The sequence below is a fragment of the Polyodon spathula genome, chromosome 11, assembly GCF_017654505.1.
Source record: "Polyodon spathula isolate WHYD16114869_AA chromosome 11, ASM1765450v1, whole genome shotgun sequence".
In the NCBI taxonomy this organism is placed as follows: Eukaryota; Metazoa; Chordata; class Actinopteri; order Acipenseriformes; family Polyodontidae; genus Polyodon; species Polyodon spathula.
Genome location: NC_054544.1, coordinates 30759655 through 30785918, shown reverse-complemented (window position 1 = coordinate 30785918; position 26264 = coordinate 30759655). Strand labels below are relative to the sequence as shown.

General features: G+C 36.0%; 1 protein-coding gene across 4 annotated transcripts; it reads left to right on the top strand.

Annotated features, from left to right (window-relative positions):
• The first annotated feature begins 1558 nt into the window (after nucleotides 1-1558).
• LOC121322650 (paired box protein Pax-3-like) lies at nucleotides 1559-25776 on the top strand. 4 transcript variants are annotated; one of them, XM_041262839.1, is made up of 9 exons: nucleotides 1559-1808; nucleotides 2697-2932; nucleotides 3870-3999; nucleotides 4538-4681; nucleotides 18006-18205; nucleotides 19568-19733; nucleotides 20151-20350; nucleotides 23700-23943; nucleotides 24616-25776. In XM_041262839.1, the coding sequence occupies exons 1-9, from the start codon at nucleotides 1724-1726 to the stop codon at nucleotides 24648-24650; spliced, it is 1440 nt and encodes a 479-aa protein (XP_041118773.1). In that variant the 5' UTR covers nucleotides 1559-1723; the 3' UTR covers nucleotides 24651-25776. The 4 variants fall into 4 exon arrangements, with proteins under 4 accessions (XP_041118773.1, XP_041118772.1, XP_041118769.1 ...); XM_041262838.1 differs by having other exon boundaries at nucleotides 20148-20350; XM_041262835.1 differs by lacking the exon at nucleotides 24616-25776 and having other exon boundaries at nucleotides 20148-20350; nucleotides 23700-24577.
• Nucleotides 25777-26264: the final 488 nt, after the last annotated feature.

The window sequence follows — 26264 nt, the reverse complement described above, 5'->3', positions numbered from 1 at the left end:
TAGGACTCGAAGCACCTATCGCAGACCGTGAAATGAGTTATTATCAGTGGACTCGCAATATCCTCAGCGTTCGACTGGAATGCCGTGTTTATACAGCACATCATTTTTCGTTTTAATTATCGATTACATTTTGGTGATAGTATTCGTTTTTTGGTACGTCATAACAAAATCTACTGCAATATTGTGTTATAATTTACAGTAAAACTCAACACGTTGGACCTAGTAACTTTTTTCTGATTATTCCTAACCGAACTGCTTTTATTATTTGGATATACAGAAGTTAATTTGAAATTTATAAGACGCTTCACGGTTTTGAAGGTTTTCCTCGAAAAGTCATTGTTTTGTTGATTTCAAAGGGTTTAAAGTGAAGGAGCTGTATGCTTCTGATTGATGAAGTCTCGGAATAACTTGAGTCACTTGACTGACAGAGATTGTGAATAGGCTTTCTCAAATAAAGAGTACTGTGGGAGACGGGGCTGGCGCATCGCTGCCTCGGTAAAAGGGATGAGTTTGCTGGCACTTAGGAAGTTATAAATAGAGGCCATACAATAGTACCTTCTTTAGGGACAGACAGCTTTTACTGCACTCCCGGCGTCATATCCTGCTGTGGCGCTCCAGCGCCCAGTCACACATTTGACTTATTTTAACTTAGATAAACCTAAATAAGACTATAAATTCCTTAGTACGGACAAATGCCCGTCGTTTTAAATTGCACGTTTTCATAGTGTATTTTGTGGGATTGCTTGATCCATTTTGCGTATGAAAATTTGAATTACGTCATGTCAATACTATAATATTATATACCCATATCCACTGTGTGTGCTTTACTGAACCCAGAGTTTTTTATGTTTTTTTTTTTTTGTTGTTGTTGTTGGTTTTTTGTTTTTTTTTTTACATTAAAACAAATTAAATGAACAAAAAAATAATAATAGCAAAATGAGAAAAATATAAATCGTATTTAAATTCCTGGCCGAAATTCAGGCTCTCTCGTCAAACTGTCAGTTTGGTTTCAAATGTTTCTCAAGTAAGCTGGTGTTCCTGCGAGCATACTTCTTGTCCATCTCTCCTTATTGTTTTCTTTGAATTTCTACTTTAAAAGCCGAGGGAATGAATGATATGTGCGCACACACATTTGCTTAAGAGTAGCTTAAGTCAAGTCTCTTGAATACAGCGATGGAAGAAGAAAGTTCCCAAACCAGCCAATCGCGTTGCGCTTTCTCTAACCGGGACCTTCCCACTTCCAGCCAATGAGAGTTCAGGAAGACGGGATGGCGTTTGGGATGCAACAACTAATAAATGTTGCTCTATTGCCCAAAGACTCATTCAGATTAACGGTGTCAACAACAACATCAGTAGCATAAGAACTGTTTTTTTTTTTTTTTCTAGTTACAGATCTAACCGAGTTAGATCCACAAAACGGTTTTTTTTTTTTTTTTTTTTTTTTTTTTTTTTTTTTTTCTAATTACAGATCTAATCTCAATCTAGATCCACAGAACGTTTTTTTTTTTTTTTTTTTTTTTTTTATCTGGGTCTCCTTTTTTATTAGTTTCATTTGAATTCTTCTTCTTATTAAGTTTTGTTTTGGGGATATTACATCATTTGGCAGAAAAGGAAGTGGCTTGTAGCTTCTTAGAAGCTTTCCATACAGACTGGACTACACAAAACCTGATTTTTTTTTTTTGCAGGATCCAAAAGGTTATCAGTGTAGTAAGTGTGCATTAGGATGGCAACCTTAGCTGGGGCAATTCCAAGAATGATGCGTCCAGCACCGGGACAGAATTACCCACTCAGCGGATTCCCTCTGGAAGGTAAGCTGACAGTTTCACTGAGTTTAAATTTAACGTAAGAAAAAACAAACAAAAAAAAAAAAAAAACAAACCAAAAACTCATGCAATTTCTCAACCCACTTTTCATAAACTTAGAGAGCATTGGTTTATTTATGTTTACCTGTTAATATATTATTTTATTTTAAAAAGACATGAAAACAAAATAGATTTACATACAGTTTTAATAAAGTAGAATATACATGTAAACGTATTTTATATTATACAGTTATATGTGTTTCAGTTACTGTCTGCACAATTATGTCAATACATATTATATCAGTAAATGATTACGTGTGTTATATATATATATATATATATATATATATATATATATATATATATATATATATATATATATATATATATATATATATATATATATTATGGCAAATGTACAATACATGATTACAATGATTACAATAAAGTTAGGCTTACATTTTAACGCAGTTTAACTTGACATGTGAAATTATATTTTTAATACTACTAGCAATTGTATGCTGGGGCTAGTGGCCTCTCTTTCTATAATCAGACATTTAAGCGACTAAAGAAAATCATGTTTAAATTACGTACATCTACAAGGTAAACTTTCTCATTTTTAATTAGAATTAATATGTTTCGATAAATCGCCAGTTTACAAGCTATAAAACAAATATTTGTCGGTTGATTTGTGTGTGTGTGTGTGTGTGTGTGTGTGTGTGTGTGTGTGTTCGATTTATTCCAGTTTTAAATATCCCAAGTCAAGTAAATGTCTCTTTGGTCATATTAATTGATTGTATTTAACATATTTAGCATTTTTATTATTTTTTATTTTTATTTTTATTTTACTCGTGAATTCATCACACTTGTTAACTTTCTGTTTTTCTTCTGAAGTCTCTACCCCTTTAGGACAGGGCAGGGTGAACCAGCTCGGTGGTGTTTTCATTAACGGCAGACCTTTACCAAATCACATCAGGCACAAGATAGTAGAAATGGCTCATCACGGCATAAGACCCTGTGTCATCTCACGGCAGCTTAGGGTCTCACATGGCTGCGTCTCCAAAATCCTATGCAGGTACCAGGAGACAGGTTCCATCAGACCCGGCGCTATCGGTGGAAGCAAACCAAAGGTGAGTTTATATTACAGACTAAAACAAATAATTCTGTGAGGTCTTCAATATATTCACATCATATTATTTTAATGTATAACCCAGTACGGAACTTTTCTTGGTTCAAAGCATATTAATTACTGTAGGCTATCTTACAAGTGGTTACGGACGACAACAGGTTTAAATGCCGAGACAGAATACAAGTTGCATTGATGTCACTGTTCTATGTCCTTTTTATTGCGACAGGGTATTTTTTGGAGGATTGTGTGTTTTTGTATCATAGTGTATTAATTATGAATACTAATGCTAGCCTACATTTTGTTTATGGAGCCAACAAAGAAAAAATTTAAATGTTACCATCAAAAGACAGACCGGTATGTTGCAGTACATGTAATTCGACCATATAATTATGAATTATTGCTTTCAATTCTGATTCTTCATTTTATCGGTGTACACAATTGAAACTTTTTTTTTTTTTTTTTTTTTTTTTTAAATATCCTACCCTTTTCCCTTTACTACTTCTAAATGCATTCGCCTCATATGAACTCATATGACTTGTTTTGAAATCTCACATATCCATATATTGTAGTGTTGGGGTATAGGGTTACAATGTAAAAAAAAAAAAAAAAAAAAAAAAAAACACTTGTTAAATTAACACCAAATGTGTTTGAATAGAACACACAATTTGAGTAACATGTAATACAGACTTGGTTGTTTTTACATGCAAACTGTGCAGGCTTAGCCGCAAGCAATATGTATTTATTTGGCCCTAACACCTGGGTAATATTTATTATTATTATTTATTTATTTATTTTATTTATTTATTTATTTATTTTTAATTGCAGTATATTGTACGTAGACCTAATCTGGTATTTACCAATAGCAATATTTTGTTGGATTGGAAAATGTACTTTTTAATAATCTTTAAAAAACAAACAAACAAACGTGTAAATTAAAGCAGGTGACCACGCCAGACGTGGAGAAGAGAATCGAGGAGTACAAGAAAGCTAACCCGGGCATGTTCAGTTGGGAGATCCGGGATAAGTTGCTGAAAGATGGCATTTGTGATCGGAATACAGTCCCCTCAGGTATTATTACATCACCAGTCGTGCACTGATTATATAGCAGTTGATTGTATAATTGGTACAGGGAAACTAACTCCACAATCAAATATGAACTATGTACTGCTAAATAATCCAGGAGGTTAATAACGTCCCCCTGTGTTACAGTGAATTTGTATATCGTTATAGATGTAACTATACAGGTGAACAGGTGTCGTTTAAAAGTGTTTGAATGGCGGCAAACAAAAAATGTTCTTTTTAACTTCATAGTATGTTGTTGTCCATAACCGATGATTACTCTATCGTGAAATAGTACTTAAAAAAATAAAAAATAATATGTGTTACTAAAAGTATTGAAAAACAATAAGAAGATGCATTTATGTTAACTTTTTTTTTTACAAGCAACACGTGTGAATTGTGTTACAAAGTCTTTTGTTATTTTTTAAACTGTTCATATGGAAAATAAAAAATGATTTCACTTCTGTAGCCTAATGTCACATAATAAATACGCATCTTTTCAATGCGCCTGTAACATTGTTGTCTTTTATATATTCATTTTTTAAAGTGAGTTCAATTAGCCGTATTATGAGAAGTAAATTTGGAGGCAAGGGTGAAGAAGAAGAGGATGAGGAGGAAATTGAAAGGAAGGAGTTTGAAGAACACGAAAAGAAAACAAAACACAGTATCGACGGGATACTCGGAGACAGATGTAAGTTAAGGAAGTCGTGTTTCTTATTTTAAGTTATTGAATAAAAACAGTTTCTTGAGACGCATTGATATAATAATAGGCTACTATTTTATTTGAGAATATTTTATCTATAGACCACGAGGCATGTAAATCATCTGCTTATATTGCACTAATTTCGGTTGTTATGGTAATAAGTAGCCCACTTGTTGCTATAGAACTTAAAGTTGCCTTTTCCTTTTACTAATGTAATTTTGGATTCAAAACTTTATTATTATTATTATTATTATTATTATTATTATTATTATTATTATTATTATTATTATTATTATTATTATTATTATTATTATTATTTGTTGAGCTTTAATAATCACAAATACATATTTGTGCAATCTGTGACAATTGCTTTTGGAGATTAATCTATACGGGACAGATTAAATACTCAAGTTCATGCTAACTATCTTTTAAATCTCATTGTTTATTTATTTAAAAGGTTAAATAAAATTTAAAAATGCAAACATTCCTTGAGTAAAAGCTTCATTAAACCGTACAGAAGTTCAGTTCCCCGTTGGAGTGTGTGTATATGACATGTTTGTGTTATTTGAGGAGTTTAAATTGCGGATGTATGATTGTTCAAAAAAGGTGCTGCAGCTTCTGTATTATGGGAAATGTTGATCGTTGTATTTTATTCGTTACCTGTGTCATTGGTGGTCTTTTTAGTTCATTGCGATGCCGTATCTTCAGTACAGTAAAAGGAGAACGTGTGTCGGAAGTAGAGCACTGCTTTGTTTTCACCCTTTTTATGGTCTTATCAGGTGGCAAAAGTTCCCAGAGAGGTGTTAGGCTAATTCAAACAACAGGGGATTGAGGTGGAATCAAAGAGGCCGTCGAATCGAGAATCTGTTATCTGCTCCATAACTTGTTGACAGTTTCCCGGTTGAGTGTGTGCATAAGTACTGCAGCGATAAGGTAGTGATTGTTTTCGTTTCATTACGAGACATACAGTTTATTAGAAATGCTACATTTTAAAGTACCATCCTTTTTTCAAGCAGTTGCTTTATACAGAAACAATCAAGTACAGTTTATAAAGTTGCACTTAGGCCCTTTGCATATTTTTAAAAAGTTCAGTTGATTATTATTTCTCCAAGTTTTGTACTCTCCAAATATGTAATGTGCACCATTTCTCCGAATAGATAAAGGTTACAAAATTAGAAACAGGTAACACGTTTTTATTATTCGTGGTGTCTTTTTTTAATGTCTCGATTTGGACAAATGCGGTTATTGGCACTCGATCAACTGCATGGACACATCGTTTTTAAATAACACTGTAAGGCAAATCTATATTTGTATTTATGTTGGCATAACATCTAAACAATGTGATGTTAATTAAAACCAGGGTAGTTTTTTCTTCCCCTGGCTATTTTGGAAGAGACGGGATGAATTTGAAAACACAGAACAGACATCAACATAATATGTTCAGATTTTCTTTTTATTCAAAACATTTAACTAATTTAGTATTATAAAACTCAAAGTTCTCTCAAAACTACACACATATTTTGGGACTGTGTTCACATCAGAAAAAAATAATCAAATTACTAAGACGTTGGAGGTTGACTCAGATTGTAGGGTAAACACTTGGAAAAAGTAAATGGTCATGTTAAAGTCATGTTTCATGGATTTGAGTTCACTTGTTATTGGATGTCCATGATGCTACTGTACTCGAATTTCTCTGCAAACACACTACAGGAGTAGACAAAAAGTCCCAAAATGAGCTGGTCAAACATTTGTACGACTTTTCCATCTTTTACAAAGCCGGCCTTCAATACACAATTCACACTTGGAGATGAACTTGAAAAACAAAGAGGAGAGAGTCCATTGAAACTCACACTTCAGCTTTACATGGACAAAGCCAGAGCCAGCAGCAGCTTGGCCGGGACAAAAGAAGGCAACCTTTTTATAATACAGAGAGAAAAGAAGAGAAAGCAGCCCAACAAAAGACTGGGGAAAGACATTATGAGCTTGCAATGAGGGATGAATTATTCAGTGATCCAGAATGCTTGGAGCGCCTAGCAGTTTTATGGACTGTGCACCGTGGAAAAGTGGCCGTTTTCACCTACAAAATGTTTCTTTTTGAGTCTTTTAGGTCGTCAAAGATGCCGACTGCCATTCAAAAGATACAATCGAAACCATTATTTAAAAGCAGGAGCAGAAGTATCGTCTTTCATACTGCACGTATTATAAAATGTAACACATTTGGCCAGCTTTTTAAAGACCTGTTGCACGTCTGCAAATCGTTTCAACAAAATTCTAACAAATGTATTAGTACTAAAATTGCTCGGTGTATTTAAAGTTGACAGTATAGTTTTATTTATTTATTTACATAACTACTATCTGGCGTGTAATAGGGAACTTTTGCATGACACGTTATAATTTTAAACCGGTTTCCCTAATATGTCCCAATAAACTAAACTAAAAAAAAAAAAAAAAAAAAAAAACCCCGTAGGTAACTGCTTTAGTTCGTTGTAGAACGTTTCTACAATTCAATTCGGGAATGCAAGAATCGCGTATTAATAGATACTACTCAAATAATTATAAGAGTGCAACATCAGCCAATAACCTGGCACTTATCCTTGTTACGATTAGCTGTATTAATTCCATAATACCCTCTTCTCGCCCTCTTTAACATTAATTAGGTCTTCTAAATGTTTCTGTTGCTGAGCCGGGTGACATTTAATGATTCGGGGAGTGTATTAAAGAATTCTTTCCTGAATAGACCCCACTGTTTCCCCGGAGAGAGGAATTGGCCCCGAGGTGTCGTCACAATGCAGTCGCCCAAGTCATGCGCACTACTACAATATTCACCCATCAAACTCTCCCCCAAACTGAACATCTCTTCAAGCAGATTAAATCGGCTCTTTTATTTATTCTCACTTTCATCTCTACCCAAACCCGCCCCTTTCGCCTGGAGCACACATTCGTGAAATTGCTGTACCCATTTTAACCGTCCCAACAAAGACGGGCAGTTTACAGCGAGACCTGCAAGCTATTCCTGTTTGCCATTTTTTTTTAAAAACATTTTTTCTTCATGCTGTAATGGAATTAAATACATCTGATTACTGTATTTTAGACACGCGACAGCCCAGCACTAGCTTAAATATTTAGATGTAGAACTATAGTGTCTTGTTGTATTGACTTTGAAGTGGCTGGCATGATCCAAATAATGTAAGGGAGATTGCCCGATCAGATACAATTAGAGTGGTTTGAGATAAACTAGTCAAGAGGGCAAAATAGAAATAACCAATGCAAAGCCACATTTAGCCCAAACAATAAAACTGCCTTCGTTTAGTACACATCATTGTTTAAACAGTGACATTGATTCGTATATGTCGTATCTATTTATTCCACGCCAGAATGTGTCAGAACTTTTCATCCAGTATAATTATGTACGGGTCACGATGCCGGCAGCAACTGAAATAAATTACTACCGGTATGTAGTTGAATTACTAGCTGCATAACAGTATTTAGCTGGTCTGCATGATTATCACGTGTACAGCAGTAAAACTGAGGAGGGCAAATGAAGCATAACTGCAAACTGGCCTCCTATTAATTTGGGAGCAAATTGTGCAGAACAGGCAGCAATCAATCAAACGTCACTAGCATTTCAGTATAACGCATTCCGTGGGGATGGGGCTGCGTTTGCGAATACAGTAGGCTTTACTGTAATATATATATATATATATATATATATATATATATATATATATATATATATATATATATATATATATATATATGTGTGTGTGTGTGTGTGTGTGTGTGTGTGTGTGTGTGTGTGTATTTTATTCAACCCCATATTGTGTTCAGATCTATGTAGAACTTGAATAGGGACATAATAATAATAATAATAATAATAATAATAATAATAATAATAATAATAATAATAATAAATACTTTTATTGGAGCACATATAAACTGCAATAAAGCAACTAAAAACCAAAAAAGGTCATGATAGCAAAGTAGTAAACACATGTATTTGTTGTTGTCTTTATATATGATTGGGAACTGCTTTTTATTGTTAGTATCAACACTTAACGTGGCTACTGCTAGTTCCCCAACATGCCTTTATTTAAAGGAACAAAAAACAGCCTGAAAGGTTTACACCACTTCCAGATTTCAGTCAAAGGAGCATTGTTCTCCCACATTGTACTTAAGTGAATATTATACTTTGCGGCACAGTTTATTCCTATGAGAAACCTAATGCAAGTGTTAATAGCTGTGGATTATACAGCATACAGGCGAGAGGTTATTCCCATTGAATTTCCAGTTGTATTTCACTAGATGCTCTTCAGTTGTTATACAACCTGGAATTATAATCTGAAAAGGAAGTTTTCAGTATAGTTGGCCAAATATTGATGAAGCAGTTGTTTGCAGATGCCATTGTTGTGCATGAAGAGGGCAGTAGTCCTGCCCCTTGTTGTTATGCATCTATTGTCTGAGCCCCTTAAATACTGAGATCAAAGACAGATCATTTAGATTTATTTGCCTGGGAAAATCCTCCTGGTTTAGATACCCTTGTTCAGCAGCGATGGATGAGAACCTCCAGGGGATTTGCTCCTAGTACTTCATTTGCAACAGAGTAGGTAGTTAAAAAAAAGAAAAAAAAAAGATGCTAACATTCAGGTTAATGGTCTACTCAGATTTGTGTGCTCACTGTCAGGTTTATTCAAGCAACAATAGGCCAGCCCTGAGCAAACATTTGCAAACGCTTCAATTATGTGTTTTGCAAAACATTTAGTTTTACACATACTCATCTGCCATTGTGATGCAAGTTTGTTGTCAGTATGTTCATGTAAATCTTTGTGACATGACTTCACATAGACAAATAAAGTATTTTCAAATACAAATATAAGAAAAATATATAACCATAAAGGTGTCTCCATAAGGTCTTTAGCAGCCAACCAAGGCTAGCTAACTAGAATGTGTTGTATCACAAATTTTTGTAGCATAGATTTATTTACACATTATGCTAGGTATTTAAGAGAATGGTTTTTATATATGTTTCAAGGATGATTTTGAGAATCTCTTCTTGGATGAAACGCTCTTAACATTTCAGCGCTTGTATGTTCAATCTTTTAAAATTCACATGATTTAGAATTGTGAAAATTATTGAAAAAAAATGAGCCATTGTTTGAGAATTTTTTTTTTTTACAAGAAATATAAAAAATGATTACCTCTACTCAAACCTCATTTAGTTAATTAAAATTAGCAAGAATAACCAAAGAAAGCAACCCAAGTCTTGGGGATTTCCATTTATAGCGAACAAAAAATACCTTTCTGAAATGCAAACAGTCAAAAGGGATAAGTTTATTTCTGAAAGGGACTCCTGGAAAGGCTAATTGAATAAGCCTGGATCCTCCACATATGTCACGGTGAGTGCAGTCAACATGTCATAATTAGGTTTATTGAGGACCATTCCAAAAATCTGCTTCCATTCTTCTTCCTTCATTGTCCACAGCTAGGCAAATAGCCAGAGGACAAAAGGAATCAAGTGCTGACAAAACATGAAAGAGGAAAAAGATTTAGCTGCTTTTATCAAAGAAACTGAGAAGGACTTTGTTTGTGTAAATAAAGTGAGTTTGGCTATCCAGCATTTAGCCAGTACTGTTCTCAATAGAATCTAATCTTAATACACTGGAGAAATGCCAGAGAGAAGGGTACTTTTCACTTTCCAAGTTTAATTTGTAAATTAAAAACATGTGCTTAAAAATTCGCCCCTGTGGAGGTACATATGTTAACTTGTATTTTGGACGACTTTACACTTGAACAAGTTTGTACATTTGAACTGTGTGAAGTGTGAAAACTGGCCATAAAATGTTGGTTGAAGTCGTGTGACTTTTCCTAACTGACTTTTTTAATGCAAAAATGTTTTGTAGTGTAAGGACTTTTAGAAAGACATGTGGGCTAAATGAAAAATGAGGAAAAATAAAAAAATATATACTGCCTATGGCTGCTGTAGTATTCTCTCTTTATAATAACTGTAGTGTCTTCAAGAATATTTGATGTGTGCTTTGATAAGAAAATGAATGTTTCTGTGTTTAGTTGTATGATTCTTCTTCTTCTTCTTCTTCTTCTTCTTCTTCTTCTTCTTCTTCTTCTTCTTCTTCTTCTTCTTCTTCACAAGGCCTTCAGTGTGGTGACTATCCAAGCATAAAAAACACAGTTATCTGCAAATGAATGGTAGCTCTATGCTTCATTAAAGCCTCTTTTTCTTTTGGCATTCGTATTGTGACCCTCTGATATTAATTCAAAGGGCAATTAATGAATGCGGCCCATCTTTGAAGTGTGGTATTCAGGGCAAGGAATGGGATGAACCTGGAGCTGTGATGGACTCGGTGCCTTCAACAGAGCCTCTTTAAGACAGTTTGAAGTGACTGAAAGAAAATGGGCAAGCGAAGGTCAAGGAGAATAGCGGCTATAGAAACACTCCCTATTTGTTGGAAGTATTAGCCAAGCAAAACTGCAAAAAGCAACAAAATGAAATAGTTAATTGAGAAGCCAGACAGAGGCTTGTCAATCACTTAACTCGAACAGCAGTAGACTAACAAACTGCTGTGTTATCTAATTACCCTGGGAAACATTACTGTAGGACTCAATGGCATTTTGTTCTTTTTTTTTTTTTTTTTTTTTTTTTTTTTTTTGCTTGTAAAAAAACAAAAAAACTACAAAAAAAAACTGTGAGTCGACAAACTAAATGCAGGGAATAGCAGTTTACCATTTGCAAAAATGGCTTATTGCAATTTTCAAAGAAGTAAAGCAGGACTTAGTCTTGAAGAAATCTTAATATACTGACAAATACACTGATCTACAAGCGTTTCGAAAATGGTGTGCTTGAGTTGTTATATAAACATTCAAATCAAATGAATACCGAAATGTGGATGCAGAGATTTGGCTTATAGTGTTTTAGATCATAATCACGGCAGTAGCATGCCTGTTGCCAAAATGGATTAAGGCTTTTCTTAAATACCAGTATAACAAGCTACAGTATAAAAAGACTTGATTTTTCAGCTTTCTTAAATGCTTTGAATGGCTTCTTGATATATGCACTAGTACTCGTAGACAGCTATGCACAGCAGCGCCTTTACTATAAGAAACGCAGAAACTTTATTGGTTGGTAAATAGTTTAGCTGTACTATTCCAAGCACATAAGGGTCTGTAAGTTCAGTTCAAAAGTTCAGAAATCTGTGGTGAGGGACCGTGTCTAAGGGCACACAGAGACGTGTTTAATGCGTGCCAGTTTGGAGTGAGTAAGGTCAAGCAGTAGCCCAGCCTGAAACAAGGGGGCTTAAGTGGATGTGTTACTGCCAAGCTGCCCATAGGTCAAAGTTTATTACGGGGTCAGTGTCTGTCAAGTGATCAGCCTTTCAACTGATCCTGGGTTAAAATGATATTTCTTCAAATCAGTCCAGTGTCATGCAGGCTCAAAAGAACGAAATACTCAAGAAAAGCAAGTCCTTTTATTTGTGAATATGATTGCAATTATTATTATTATTACCAACAGCCTAGTTCTTTACTGAGATACTATTCTATTGAAAAGTGTGCTCATGTATGTATATATTTATTTTATTTTAAGTTTAATCAGAAGAGATTTCGCTTGCTGTTCCAGTTTGTATTTGCATGGCACATTTCAGCGTTTTAATTAGCTTTAACTAGATACTGCATTCCTAATTTGCAAAACTCCTAGAGGACATTGCATTTTCTGTTTAAAGTTTTTAAACTTTCTTACTTTGTTCTCACTGTGGTGTCCTGGCTTGCTGAGTAAAACTACAGTAGCTACTAGCTCATTTCAGCTGTTATGATAAAGGCATTGACAAAGACGTCACGTTGAACTGTTGAATCTCTTTACCAAAATTGTAATGCTTAGCTCTACTGAATTTTAACCCTTTCAAGCATGAAACATTGAAAATAGCTGAAAAAAGTTTTGGACATAAAAATATATTTTTAATTGAAAATGTTTTCATTTTTTTTTCCTATTGCTTTAAATGAGGATAAAAATGGCATCCTCATATGTTCCCATATAAAAACTAGAAGAGTTTTTTTTGGTTGTTTTTGTTTGTTTTTTTTTTATCCTTGAGGTCACCATGCATGAAACGGTTTAACTAGTTTGAGAGTCTTGTGTCATTATCCAAAATCAAGATGGTTAATCGAAAAACTGAAATAAAGAAATCAATCAGTACACATTTACAGGTATACACACACTTGTGTGAATGTATTTAGCAGCATCCACAAGTTAGCTATGTGTTATCTTTACTGCCGGGAGCCCTTATCGTTATCCTTTAAGTGTTGCTACCCCAGAATGAATTGAAACTGTCACATCCACATTATAAATGAATAATAACTGTGTCACGCTGTGCTGACATAATGTCCCAGTGTAACTGTTTATGGCTTTTTGTCATTCGAAGTCTGAACTGGATCAGATAATGATTTATCCCTTTTACACAGCACACACGAGCAGCTGTATGATTTGGCTCCTTAGCAAGTCAAGAGAGCCCCCCTTTAGCAAAATGTTAAGCACAGATGGGCCATAGGCTGTCAGTGAACTATTATTCTACATGCATCTGCTTTGCTTCAATGTACTGTTTTATGCATTCAGGCAGTCACTTAGTCCCCTGCTCCCTGAAAAGCTGAACTGCTCCGTTCTCAAATAAATTGTTCATTTGTCTCTTCTTCCTTTTGTTTTGTTTTGGTAACACATGTCAGCAGTTCAATTACCCAGTTCATTAACAGCTCCCAAAGGAAGCAATTGTCTCTCCATGATAAGGGCCATCATTTGGAGCACATATGGTCAATAATGAACCTTCTCTGGATAGTTGTAAAGGAGAGTTGGAGCTTACTTTATCTCTTACTGTGAGAGCTATTCTGTCACAATAGTGATCGTTTCTTAGTTGCTGTTAAACAAAGTTTCATTCAGTTAATGCAACCCTTTTTGAAAGAGCCTTTTGTCTTTAAGGAGCCTTATTGTTTTAAATGTAGTTACAGTACATTTTAAAAGACTCAATTAAATGTTGTTGCATTGCCGTCTCATTGAATTTGTTAACATAGTGTCAAGGATATGGAAGAGTGTTAGAGACTGACCTAATTGTTGAAGCTGACACCCTGGGATCCTTCAAGAAGCTGCTTGATGAGATTTTGGGATCAATAAGCTACTAACAACCAAACGAGCAAGATGGGCCGAATGGCCTCCTCTCGTTTGTAAACTTTCTTATGTTCTTATGTTCTTTACGAATACAGCTGCCCTAAATGCTTTCATTTTGTTTGATCTCATTACTGACTTTTGTTTTGTAAATCCTGGTGAAGGTGCATGGCACCGAAGCATTGATTTGACTTATTCACTTTTTAATCTTGATGTTGCACAAACTAAAGTAAATTGGATTTTGGTGAACAAACCCTGAGTCCGTATATTTCATCCAGCACTGGATTCTAGCGAGCGGTGCAAAGGAACCTTGACTTTATTTATCTGTTTTTGAAATGTTTTCCCCTTTTGTTATAGCACTTCCAACAGGGGGTATAAGTTAATACAAACAAAAACCAATAAACAAACAAGCAAACAAACAAAGACATACTTACATAAATAAATGACAGAGGGAAGGGCAAAAACAGTTTATTTGGAAATAAGATGTAACTTTTTTTGAATACTTAGAATAGGGGATCTGTCCTCTCCTAAGCTTCTAACAGTAAGCCATGGTAAGAGTATAGGACATGGTTCTTAATAGACAAGCATGCTAATGTACTGGGAATAGTGGGAAAGCAGAACAATTAGCAGCTTTTTGTAAAATTTTTAAACAGACATTTTATTTTGCAAGTATAAATGTGTATATTTAACAAATCTTATTTGTATTTAGAGGATAATACTAAAAAACTATCGATATATATATATATATATATATATATATATATATATATATATATATATATATATATATATATATATATATGAAATTTTGTGGTTTCTGTAAAGTAACTTACAATTTTTGTGGTTTTTTTAATGGTTATACTTATTTTAAACATGGTTATGGCTCTTGACTAAGAACCTGTTTCCTGCTCCAAGCCAGATTTATATTAAAACATTACTCCTCACCCTCCACGAGCACGCAGAGGGAGTTATAGTGTCAAGGATTATTTTGCACCATTTTGGTTTGCACTGAGCTGTCATGAGCGTATTTTCCTATTAGTGGCCCCTTGCAGAGAGACAAAGATACCCAGGGGGCAGAGGCCTATGAAAAGGAGGAGCTACATTGATCTGGAGGGAGCAGTATGCATTCTGTCTCTCCCTGTCCCACCTCAGGTATGCCTGAGACAGTGAGTAACTGGCTTCGCCTCTCAAAGCATACTGTACTATCTAAAGCAAGCTAGTGTAGGGAAAAAAGGGTGACTTATAAATAGCTTTTATTGTCTTAATAACACAGAGTGGTGTAATATATTTATGTGTGTACTTTATCTGTCTATCTAGCTATCTATCATCCAGTAATACATCTTTACAGCTGTTTTTGACATTGAAAATTATTTTTCTAGTAGGTTTAACAAAAATGTCTATAACTGAATTTAGTAAAAAAAAAAAAAAAAAAAAAAAAAAAAAAACGTTTAATTTTACTAACAATAAACAGTACGTTATTCATAAAGCCTTTATAACAGTGGAGGTTTTTTTTGCTTATTTTTTTGTTTTTTTTGTTTTCTTCCTTTCATTCTTTCTTTCATTCTTTTTTTTAACAATGCTTTTTGGCATTCCCTCCATTTTTTTTTTGTTTTAACAAATAAACATACTATGTGCAAATAGTGACCAGGGGACCTACAGGTGCTCCCAGGCTCCACACCCGAGGAAGGCTGGACTAACCCCCGCTGCGTATCCCTTCCCAGCCCCCGCTCCTCTGCTCCAGCCTTCTTTGTGTCTCTTGCACCCTGCCAGGCAGGTGTCAGAGCCCTGAATGCGGGCAGAGGCCCCGTTGATGGATACCACAGATGGAGCGTGGAAATTGGCAGAATAGGCTTCATCCACAGGCTGCCTCTTAGAGCTCAACAAAGGCAGCCAAATAAGTCAACAACAAAAAAAAATCCCAAGGCTCACAAAAGTAAAGTGTCATTTGTCATTAACTCCACAGCCATGATGGAGTATCACAGCTACTAAACCCTGCTTGGCTTGCAACCGGACAAACATGGTACAGTAGTTTTAGGTGTATTTATTTCTTTTTTATTTAGGGTTTTTTAAATTGTAAGCCTACTATATAAATAAATAAATAAATAAATAAATAAATAAATAAAAAAATATTATATTTTTAGTCCCAAAGGACTGAAAAAAAAACAAAAAAAACAAAAAAAACAAAAAAAAACAAGAGAGCCAGAGATTCTGCATGGCTATTTGTAATAGAAGGCAGCATACACCTTAGAAAGGTTCAAAGGGATTGCTCTTCCAGTTGTGGTGTCTATGTATTTAAACTTAAGTGAATTTCACCTCAGAACAGCCCCTGGTCATATATGCATGCAAAGATTATTGTGTATGCCAGCTTTATCACTCACTGTTCAAAATCTGAATGTAATAAAGAATTCTCCCAGCAACTGTGTCAATTATAGATTTCCCTGTGTCCAAATCCCTAAGAAATCGCCCCCTGAAATGCTCATAAAGCAAGGGTGTTAACTAGGAGAAGTATTTCCTCAGGCCACTAGCAAGATCACCGGGGGTCGAGCACAAAGAATCATTCCTAATTCTGTAATTCCATGTTTAATGAAACTTTATTCTCAGGCTAGCAGTGGTTGTTATTTCTGGTTGCCCTCCCTTTTCTGTTAGTTCCCTGTGCAGGGAATTCATCCTGTGTTGTAGCATTATTGCTTTCCTGTACTTAAGCCTTGCGCTAATTGATGTCAATCTTTTTCTCCCTTCTGATAGGAAATCCAGTTGAGTCTCACCAGGAAAAAAGTATTAGGGCACATCTTTTGATTCTCATTGGATCAAACAATACCGAGTTTCATTTAAATATAGATTTGTGGTTTTAAAGAATCTTGAAACTGAAGTATGATAGAGAAAGTGTCACACTGTAAGTAGAAATATTTTGAAGCAGGAAAAAAAATAGTCGCTTTCATCGAAATGGGAAAGTTAAAAAAAGATGAAATTCACCACTGTGGTCTTATTTCCCATCAATACAAATAAGGCGCTTTAAAATCAGAAAATGCTATTGCCACCTACCTCAGACTTGCAGGTCTTCTTGTAGATGTTTTGACCGTGCATGTTTAAAAAAATAATAATTAAGTTCCTCATTGTTTTATATTTTAAGCTCCCCTTGTAAAAAAATTCAGATAAGTCTGAGGGAGAGTTCTTGGGGTCTTCAGTAATTATTACCATGCATGCTGTAGAACAGTTGGACCTGAATGAGGTGCATTATAGCAGATGTACACTTGGATTTATGGCAGTGAATGTTCAGGCTTCAGCTAGCAAACAATGGATGCCAGTCATGGAGGCTGCAGCCCCCTAATCATTTTTTAATAGACTGAGGGAGTCTTCTTGCTTTAGCACCAGTGCTGAGAGCACAGCTTAGGGAAACCAATTCATGAGCTCTTCTGCTGAATTACCTCCAAAAGGAGCTTGTTTTTTCTCCCACGTAAATCTGGGCAAACAGATTAGTATGCACCTGTGAGGGGGGCTTTTTTTAAAGTTCACTCAGCTTGAGCGAAATTGAATTTGTAGGATGGATACAATTGTATAAAACTGCCTCCCCAGACCAGGATTGAAATTAGGCCTTTGTGTTAGCTTTGTACCCACAATCACATTCGAATGCCTCAAAGTCATGTTCTGGGGATTATTTAAAAGAAAGGAATATTCAATTACAATTCAACTTTATTTGCACACACACACACACTATACTCTGTACTATTCCACCTCAGAAGAGGATCGAACAATGTAAACTATGACATTGAATGAAAAGACAAGCATATTACTGCTAGTGCTTGCTGTGCCTTTTCCTCCATTTAAAGAACTAACTGTGTGACTTAATGCTATTCCAGATGACTGCATTTCATTCAAATAATTACCGTTTTGAAGGGCTAGGATCAAGGTCTGGTTTTAGACTGGTTTGCTTTTAGTGCAGAATAACATAACTGTGTAGTGCTTTTAAAACAGATTAACTGATAGAGTACAATGCCGATATGAGCTACAAGAATCAAGTTTCTGCAACTTACAGCAGGTTGTATAGTATGATGGTGTTGTAACAGCCTTCCACAACAAGGATTTTCAATAGAAATAAAAATGAACTACTCAGTTCTCCTGTTAATTTTAACCATCCTTTCATTTCCTTTCCTCCAACAGCAAGCCATTCCGACGAGGGGTCAGATATCGAATCAGAGCCTGACTTGCCCTTGAAGAGAAAACAACGCCGCAGCCGCACCACTTTCACCGCAGAACAACTGGAGGAACTTGAGAGAGCCTTTGAGAGGACACACTACCCTGACATCTACACACGAGAAGAGCTGGCACAGAGAGCCAAACTCACAGAGGCTCGCGTTCAGGTACAGCCCCTCTCGAAAGACTGTGTCTGCAGACTGTAAAAAGCAGTATACTATACTTAAACCATTGCAAAGTGAGGGAATGCATGTGTTTCAAAGGACAGGGAAGCTTGGTCAAAGGATTACATTAACGCCCCTCTGCAGACCAGCACAATTTAAAACCGAATGCGTTCAGAGAGCGAACTGGAAAGTACAGAAAACCTAAAGGGTTATGGTGTGATTTAAAAAAGAAAGTTAGTATCATGTGCACACACCATAATAACCTTCTTTTTTTAATTCACACCATGACCCTTTAAGGGTTCCGTAGGAAAGCCTTAGGAATAAAATACAAACAAATACCAGACACATACAGAATGTGCATGTTTGTACCACACATTTTGCTCTAAGAGGTTCAACTTGAAATCATAACGTACAGCTTGTTTCCTCAATCCGTGACCCACACAGTTAGTAAAAGCAGCAGCCGCATTATTAATGGCATTAGCAACACAGCTGCTGCGATGTGTCTTTAACCCTGTGACTTCCTCACATTCCTCGCAGCTTCATCTGCTCCCCCGAGTCCTATCTTCTCATACAGGCTTGGCTCTGATCTACTGCCTTGCAAATTCCCCAGAACAACTAACATATGGATATTTTACTGAACCCAGCATGACATGCTGGATATCAGTCAATCAGTCACTAATGCAGCAGGACAAGAGTGACATTTTGATAAGTTTCCTCAAAGATTAAGGGTCGAGTTTACTTAAAGCATTTGCTGGCTTGCAAAATGTGCACCTTGTTGCACTTTCTGAAAAGCAGAGGTGTTTGTAACTAGTGAAACGTAACCCATGTGTACTCCAGTTCCAAATTATTTACTTCCTAGTTTTTTTTAGTTTTCCAAACTTTTTAATTTTTTTTTTTTATTTTTAAATAAGTTTTCATAAATATTTTGTTTGCCTGCAAAAAAAAAAAAAAAAAAAAAAAAAAAAAAAAAAAATCTCAAAACTGGATTAATTGAACCTAAAATTAGAATTTAAAAATAAAACAGGAATGACTCTTATTTTTAGCTAGTGAAGTAGATAACATTTTCTTTTTTTATGTATTACATGACTGTTATGCACAAAGAAATATGTCTTTGCCTATTCCTGACAGACACAATCCAGCTAATTAATATCCAGTAACCCTAAAGCAAAATACATTCTTGAATCTAGCAGGGTCCTGTACATTTTATGTCTACAACATCCTATACTGTACAATAAATAGCTGCCAGTACGATATAGAAGCAGACCACAGTTAGAATCTTGTATTTAAAATATGAAAACAGTTTTTGTCATTGGTTCTGGTACTTTACTTTTTTTTCCATCATTGTTTTTTTTTTTTTTTTGCCAGGTCTGGTTTAGTAACAGAAGAGCAAGATGGAGGAAACAAGCAGGAGCCAATCAGCTGATGGCTTTTAACCACCTGATCCCAGGGGGGTTTCCACCATCAGCAATGCCCACACTTCAGCCATATCAACTGTCAGACAGCCCGTACCCACCAACGTCTATATCACAAAGTAGGTTATACAGGCCCTGAATTAAGTTTATGGCTCCTTCATACTTTAGCTACACTTTATATTGGCTATGACGCCGCCAATGGTTTGAATAAATCCAGAATTTTGAAAATAATTAATCACTCTGTGAAAGTTTGAATGTTTGTGATTCCTAACATATTGAAAAACGGAATATGTATTCATTTTGGCTATTTGGCTAATATTTATGAATGAGCCCATTGTATTTAGTTTTTCAATAGAAGTTTGTTACGGCTTATCAGTGATCGGGCTAAAAGAACCCATGAACTGGTTTAACGGCACACTTGCATTGTGTCTTCAGACCAAAAAATGTTATTCAAAACATAAAGCATCGTGACTGTGTTGTTGTTGTTTTCTGCCTGTAAATGCTGGTTGCTAAGATATAAGCTTGTGTTCCAGCAGTGTCTGAGCAAAGCAGTACAGTGCATCGGCCCCAGCCTCTGCCTCCCACCTCGGCCCACCAGAGCAGCCTGAACTCAGCCCCTGAAAGCGGCTCGGCCTACTGCCGGCATGGTTTCTCGGGCTACACAGACAGCTTTGTGACTTCGTCAGGACCCTCCAATCCCATGAACCCTGCCATCAGCAACAGCCTTTCACCTCAGGTCAGTCCCTCCTTTGGAAACAGAGCCGCCACTGTTCAAAATGGCTTCAAGACAGTTTTACCTGAGGCAGATTCAGAAATGCATTGGCTAACTACAACCACGGCATGTGCTATCAAAGGGCTCCTGTGACATGGCCTCATTTCATGTATTCCTGTGAGTTTACTTGCTTCTAGTTAAAGTTTAATGATAGTACAGTTTAGAAAAAAATAGAACGATAGTCAATTATTCTACTAGAGAAGAAAATAATTAACAACAGGCTAGATGTTTTATCAGTCTGGAAAATGCTATTAAAATAAAACTTATTCAACTACATGTCTTGTTAATATAATGTCAAAGTATGGTTAATATTTCAGACATAGCATCTGTTTGAAATTGACATTGCTAGCTTCGATTAGCATTGTATTTCCGTCTTTAAGTTAGCGTGAACTTGGCACAGGTGTTTTTCGAGAGATCTCCAGCTTGTTTTGAGACATGTCAAGGGGCAGTAAAATCTATAATTAAAATCAAGAGTCGATTAAGGGTTAAGGGCAGTGGGTCCAACAGCTTCATTCCCTTGAAAAGCATTTTGCTGGTCCAGGATACAGAGGGAAGCACAAAATGACACAAATGAAAACTGAAAAGACAATTATAGTCAATTACACACTTATCATTTGATATCGCCACTGCCTAAACAGTAAGGGGCATTTTAATAAGCAGAAAATGAGTTTTTAATGTCACAAAGGGTGGCCTAAAAGACGTCAATGGGCTTTCTACGTTTTATATAGCTCGCAGTTTTCAACCTGGAGGTGCGGCTGCTGGTTCCTGCAGCTCAGTGATAACTCTGTAGAGGACATTTAACAACGTCAATGGAATAAATATCTTGCCAAAGGCAAAAAACATTATCCCAGTCTGAGTGGATGGGCTAGTTGTAACAGAAGAGGAGATACTAGACTTCAAAACCTAGAGAATGGCCTTTATTGAGCTTTATTCATATGCAAATAAATACTGATTAAATCTAACTGCTGCTCCTTGATAGAAATACCAAACAGGACACAAAAGGCTTAATTTGAAGAAAAAAATCTAGGAAAAAAAAAACCCAAACTAAAATTGTTTGTTTTAGAATTAGTTTTAAAATCAAAGCAAATCCCCAAGCGGCTTTCGACATTTTACTGGTTTCGTCTTGTTTTCAGAGTACTTTGGGAATGTTTTTACAATCTTTTAAACTGCCGCTTGTGCACACAGTATAAATCGCTGTGTTTGTTTTCTGTTGTAGTCTGTTGCTGTAATTATGGTGAAAACGACAGGTCATCTGTCAACTCTGTTTCCACCATTAGCACCTTGCAAAGTCAAGAGATCCAGCTATGCCAACGGCGCGGCTATAGGTGAAGCTTTCTGGCCAAAGTCAAATTTAAGCAGAAGTTTGTTATTTTTTGGCTAGCATTGCGACCAACTTTTTTTTCTGAGAAAGACATTGTTAAAAGCAGTGTGAAATAAAATAAGGCATTTATTTTAGATTTGTAATTGCGAAGTGTTGAAGCCCTTAATTGAATATGTTATACTTAAAAATGAACGATAACGTAGTGTGTAATTTATGCAAATTGCATATTTTGTTCAGTTAAAAATTGCGCCCAGTGTGTAATTCTCCCAGCCCAATGTATATATTTAAATGGATTTGGATTTGCACTACGGATGATAGGGTATACATCTAAAAATACTTTTCTTCTTCTTCTTCTTCTTCTTCTTCTTCTTCTTCTTCTTCTTCTTCTTCTTCTTCTTCTTCTTCTTCTTCTTCTTCTGTTTTCGTTGGAAATGCAATACAAAAAGAATGATAAAACTGCTTTGTCCAACACAGTGCTGTTTCTCTGTTGTATGTGCAAGTCCTGTTGCAGGTAACCTGTGCAAATCTGAAAGTTGATCCAAATTCCCTGCTCAGTCTGATGAATAGGGACTGCCCTGCATGTGTTTCTCATTTGTATGAGCACAGCCCTGCCTTCTTCGGGGATGTTTGTCAAGGATCCACTGACAGAGCTTCTGTAAATTATCCACAGCACAGTTTCTTACTGTGAGGCGGGACAGCTTTGGATGAATCACCCTCTCCGCTCATAAAACAGCTGTAAATAAAATCACAAATCTCTGAGCTTCATCCTCGATGGACTATGAACAGTCTGAATATCCTGTAATGCATCGTAACATAGCACAACATTCTTAGCATATCTTAAGACATTCGTGATGAAAATACAGTTTAAACTTTAATAACACGGGTGTATAAAATATGTAACCGCCGTCCACCCCCATAGTTTTAATGTGTTATAAATGAAAGCATCTTTTTTTTTTCTCTTCATGGCATGTTGGCAAAAGGCTTAAGAGGTAGTTTGTTTTAAATCTAAAAGGACTCTGGCAAACTTCATCCTTCTCTTAAATTATAATTATTTTATTTGTATCTTATGCATGCAGAATGGAAAAAAAAAACAAAATTAATAATATTAGTAAAATGGTACTGCAACAAGAAATGCATCCCCTCTCTTTTTAAAATCAACATTTGCCTCTGTGTCCTTAGGTTGGGAAATTGTATAACTGAAACCATGTGTGTGGACAAACCTAGAATAATGTGTCACTTATAAGTAAACCAAGAAAGCAGTGATTCTGATGTACCTGCTTTTGATTAAGTATTAGGAGAAAACGTATATTTTTAGGGATTTCGCAAATTAAAGTAATGGCAGTTTTAAGCTCACTATAATTTCTGGAAAAATGATAAGGATTTAGGACAGTGTTGAAGATTATTGTATAGAAAGGTCTATATAGATATGTGTGTGTGTGTGTGTGTGTGTGTGTGTGTGTGTGTGTGTGTGTGTGTGTGTGTGTGTATATAGTGTTTAAATACAGAACTCTAGAGCACTTTATTAAACTGTGAACCTGCATGGGGTGTAAGGTTGTGCTTACATTGCACCAAGTTTGTGCAGCTCTCAGTCAAGAGGGTTATTTTAAGTATATTCACTGGCCTTCAGGCCACATTCCCGTTTCAAGTCCCAAACAAAAATTACCCAAATTGAATTATCTTGGTACTAATCAACTGCAGGTTGATTCATAAAATACTTTTCTATTAATATATTGGAGATTAGTAAAATGTAAAGTTCTGTTGCAGACAAGCTAAATCAAACATAATGAACGGTTGCATGTTTACGGGTGCATTCTTAAAAGCTTTTTTATATTAGTCAGTTAAAATATATAACCTTGCTGGTTCACTGTCATCCTGTGGGTCCCACTCAAGTGCCATTAAAATGTTTCCTGCTTTAGCAACTCCTAGATAGAAAATGTTCTGCGTTTATGCTGCGAGTGTGTCAACCACAGCGTTTTGCTCTTCTCCCTTCAGGTAATGGGGCTTCTCAACCCAGGGGGTGTACCTCACCAGCCACAGAGCGACTATGCCATCTCACCACTGACCGGAGGCCTTGAACCCAGCACCGCAGTATCAGCCAGCTGCAGTCAAAGACTAGACCATATGAAGACTCTAGACAGCCTTCCCAGTACCCAGTCCTACTGCCCCCCAACTTACAGCACCTCAGGCTACAGCATGGACCCAGTCGCAAGTTACCAGTACGGACAGTACAGTCAGAGTAGGTTCACATATCTTAACCCTAACCATAACCCTCACCATAAAGTATATAGCAACTCCTTAGCTTCAAACTCAACTTGAGCAGCAAGTTTGGATATACTATTTATACCCTTTTCTCATGAGTGGCATTTACACTTACATTCAACCTTGTCCTTAAACATGAGTTCTCTTGGTTTGTCAGCATCAATCTGGCCTTTTATGGTCTCTGATACTAAGTGGTTTGTGTTTTGTAAGAGTTGGCACACACGAAACAGCTTGTAGGTAATGGATATATTCCCAGCAATGAAAGAAAAAAATGAGAGCAGAGCATATGAAAGACTGGGATACACAATCATTGTCTAACGTGCTGTCCACAACATCTTGAGGATATTAATTGTTGAGACTCGATATCCACTTGCCATTTATATAGAACTGAAGGTTTGTCAAGAATGAAATCGCCCCTGGCATGCGGCTATTGAAAACACGTGTCTCCAGCAAAGGTCAGCGCAAGACTTGCTATTGATTGTAATCCCAGACCCTCATGGCATTGTCAAACTGGTCCTAAGTGTAAACATTAGCTATAACTCTTTGATTTGCCACTATTAGATATGACAATATTGTACGTGTAGTATGAAGGACACGGCCCCATGCTGGGGCCTTGTTTTTAACGTTTTTTCTTTCTCATTTTGAACAGGTGCCTTTCATTATTTGAAGCCTGATATCGCATGAACTGAAATGTCCTCCGAAAAACTCAAACGTTAACCCTCAAAAGCGATCTCAATCGGAAGCCCCTGGAAGACTCTCCAGACTGGTAAACACAGTCAGAGTTTGACACTTAAGACCAAAATGACTGCATCTTAACCTCCCTTGAAGCTGATTTCTATTCCTCATCAAGCTTTGAAGATGAAGCCTGTTCCACCCACAATACTAAGAAGGACCATTAGGAACCGACTTTATCTTAGACACACTCTCTTCTCTCAAGGCAACAAAGATGGTACATCTCAAGGAACTGTCCTGAAAACATTTTGAAAACCTTTCAAAACCTAAAATACAATAAAAGCTCTATCTACACAGAGGTACTGACCTCTAATACAGCAACATTAAAAGAGTAAGCTTTTCGAGGACCAAGACAATTGTATCTTTCAATGATCAGTGTCAGTGTATGATCAAATATCGAAAGATGACCAGTTATAATGCAAGCTGTAAAGTGAAAGACACTTTTTCATGCCGTGAAGGCAATGGAAAGATTCCAGTCTATTCACAGGGGTACATGAGAACATGTGAAAGAAGAAGCACCAGTCATGTATATAATGTATCACAAACCGCCTATGTGCAATATTACGTACCTCAGACGTTACACAAAAAAGGCTTTTTAAAATGTGTTATATAGAATCAAAATGTATTTTTACATTGTTTTCTTCTTTTTGTATCGAGCAGACCTTGAGGGTGAACAGTTGTAGGCATCACATATGCTGGAGGACATATTCACTTTCATTATTCATGCAACATTTTTGATTTTATGGTGCATAAATATGAGGTACATGAATGGCAATCATGTATTTTTTTTTTATCCTGTAAAAAAATAAAATAAAGGAAAAATAGAAAGCACATTATTTTTTCAGTTGAAACAGCGTACCAGACAAGCAAGTTGTTTTTAAAAGGTGGTGTGCGTCCTTGTAAGTGCTTCTATGTAAAACATGACTGTGGCTACAAAGCTGCATTGTTATTTATTCCTATGTATTCTTAGCTGGTGACTAGTGCCTTTTTATTGTCTCTAGAAGTAGCACTCAATGGTAGACTGTGCATTCGACTCAATGGTAAAGGAAGTATGATTTTTTTTTTTTTTAATTTTGCCAACTCAGTCTCTTTTGCTATTTGAATGATTGTGATGTGAAATGTCTTGTGTATACAAATGCAGTAATATTTGCTATTTATAATAAAATACTTAAAAAAAGACTGTTTTGTTTTGCTTTGCGGCCTCCATGTCATTGAATATGGCTGTTTTGGAGGGGTGTCACTCATGGTATGGGGAGGCATCTGCATTACAGGTTGCACAGATTATACTGAGCTTCCTAGAGCTGGATTCACGGTTCCAGGGCACATAGACACTGACTTAGACGGTGTAATAAGATCTGTACTGAGGATATTAAAAACAAACCAGGGTAAACTACGGTATGGTAAATGCATAGTATAAGTAACCATGAAACAAGGCTGGTAAGTACAAAAATACCTTTATAAAGGTCTAACGTTTTATTATTTTAAACTATCTGAACAAGCACCATAAGGCAGTGATCTGTATATTCTTTTTTTTTTTAGAATCCATGTTTTAATGCTCTTCCAATT

Bases quoted from the DNA above. Each gene is read 5' to 3' on its own strand.
- LOC121322650 (XM_041262835.1), top strand. From the start codon at position 1,724: ATGGCAACCTTAGCTGGGGCAATTCCAAGAATGATGCGTCCAGCACCG. The intron at 1,809-2,696 runs GTAAGCTGACAG...TTTCTTCTGAAG, and splicing joins CAGCGGATTCCCTCTGGAAG to TCTCTACCCCTTTAGGACAG. The intron at 19,734-20,147 runs GTAGGTTATACA...CTTGTGTTCCAG, and splicing joins ACCAACGTCTATATCACAAA to CAGTGTCTGAGCAAAGCAGT.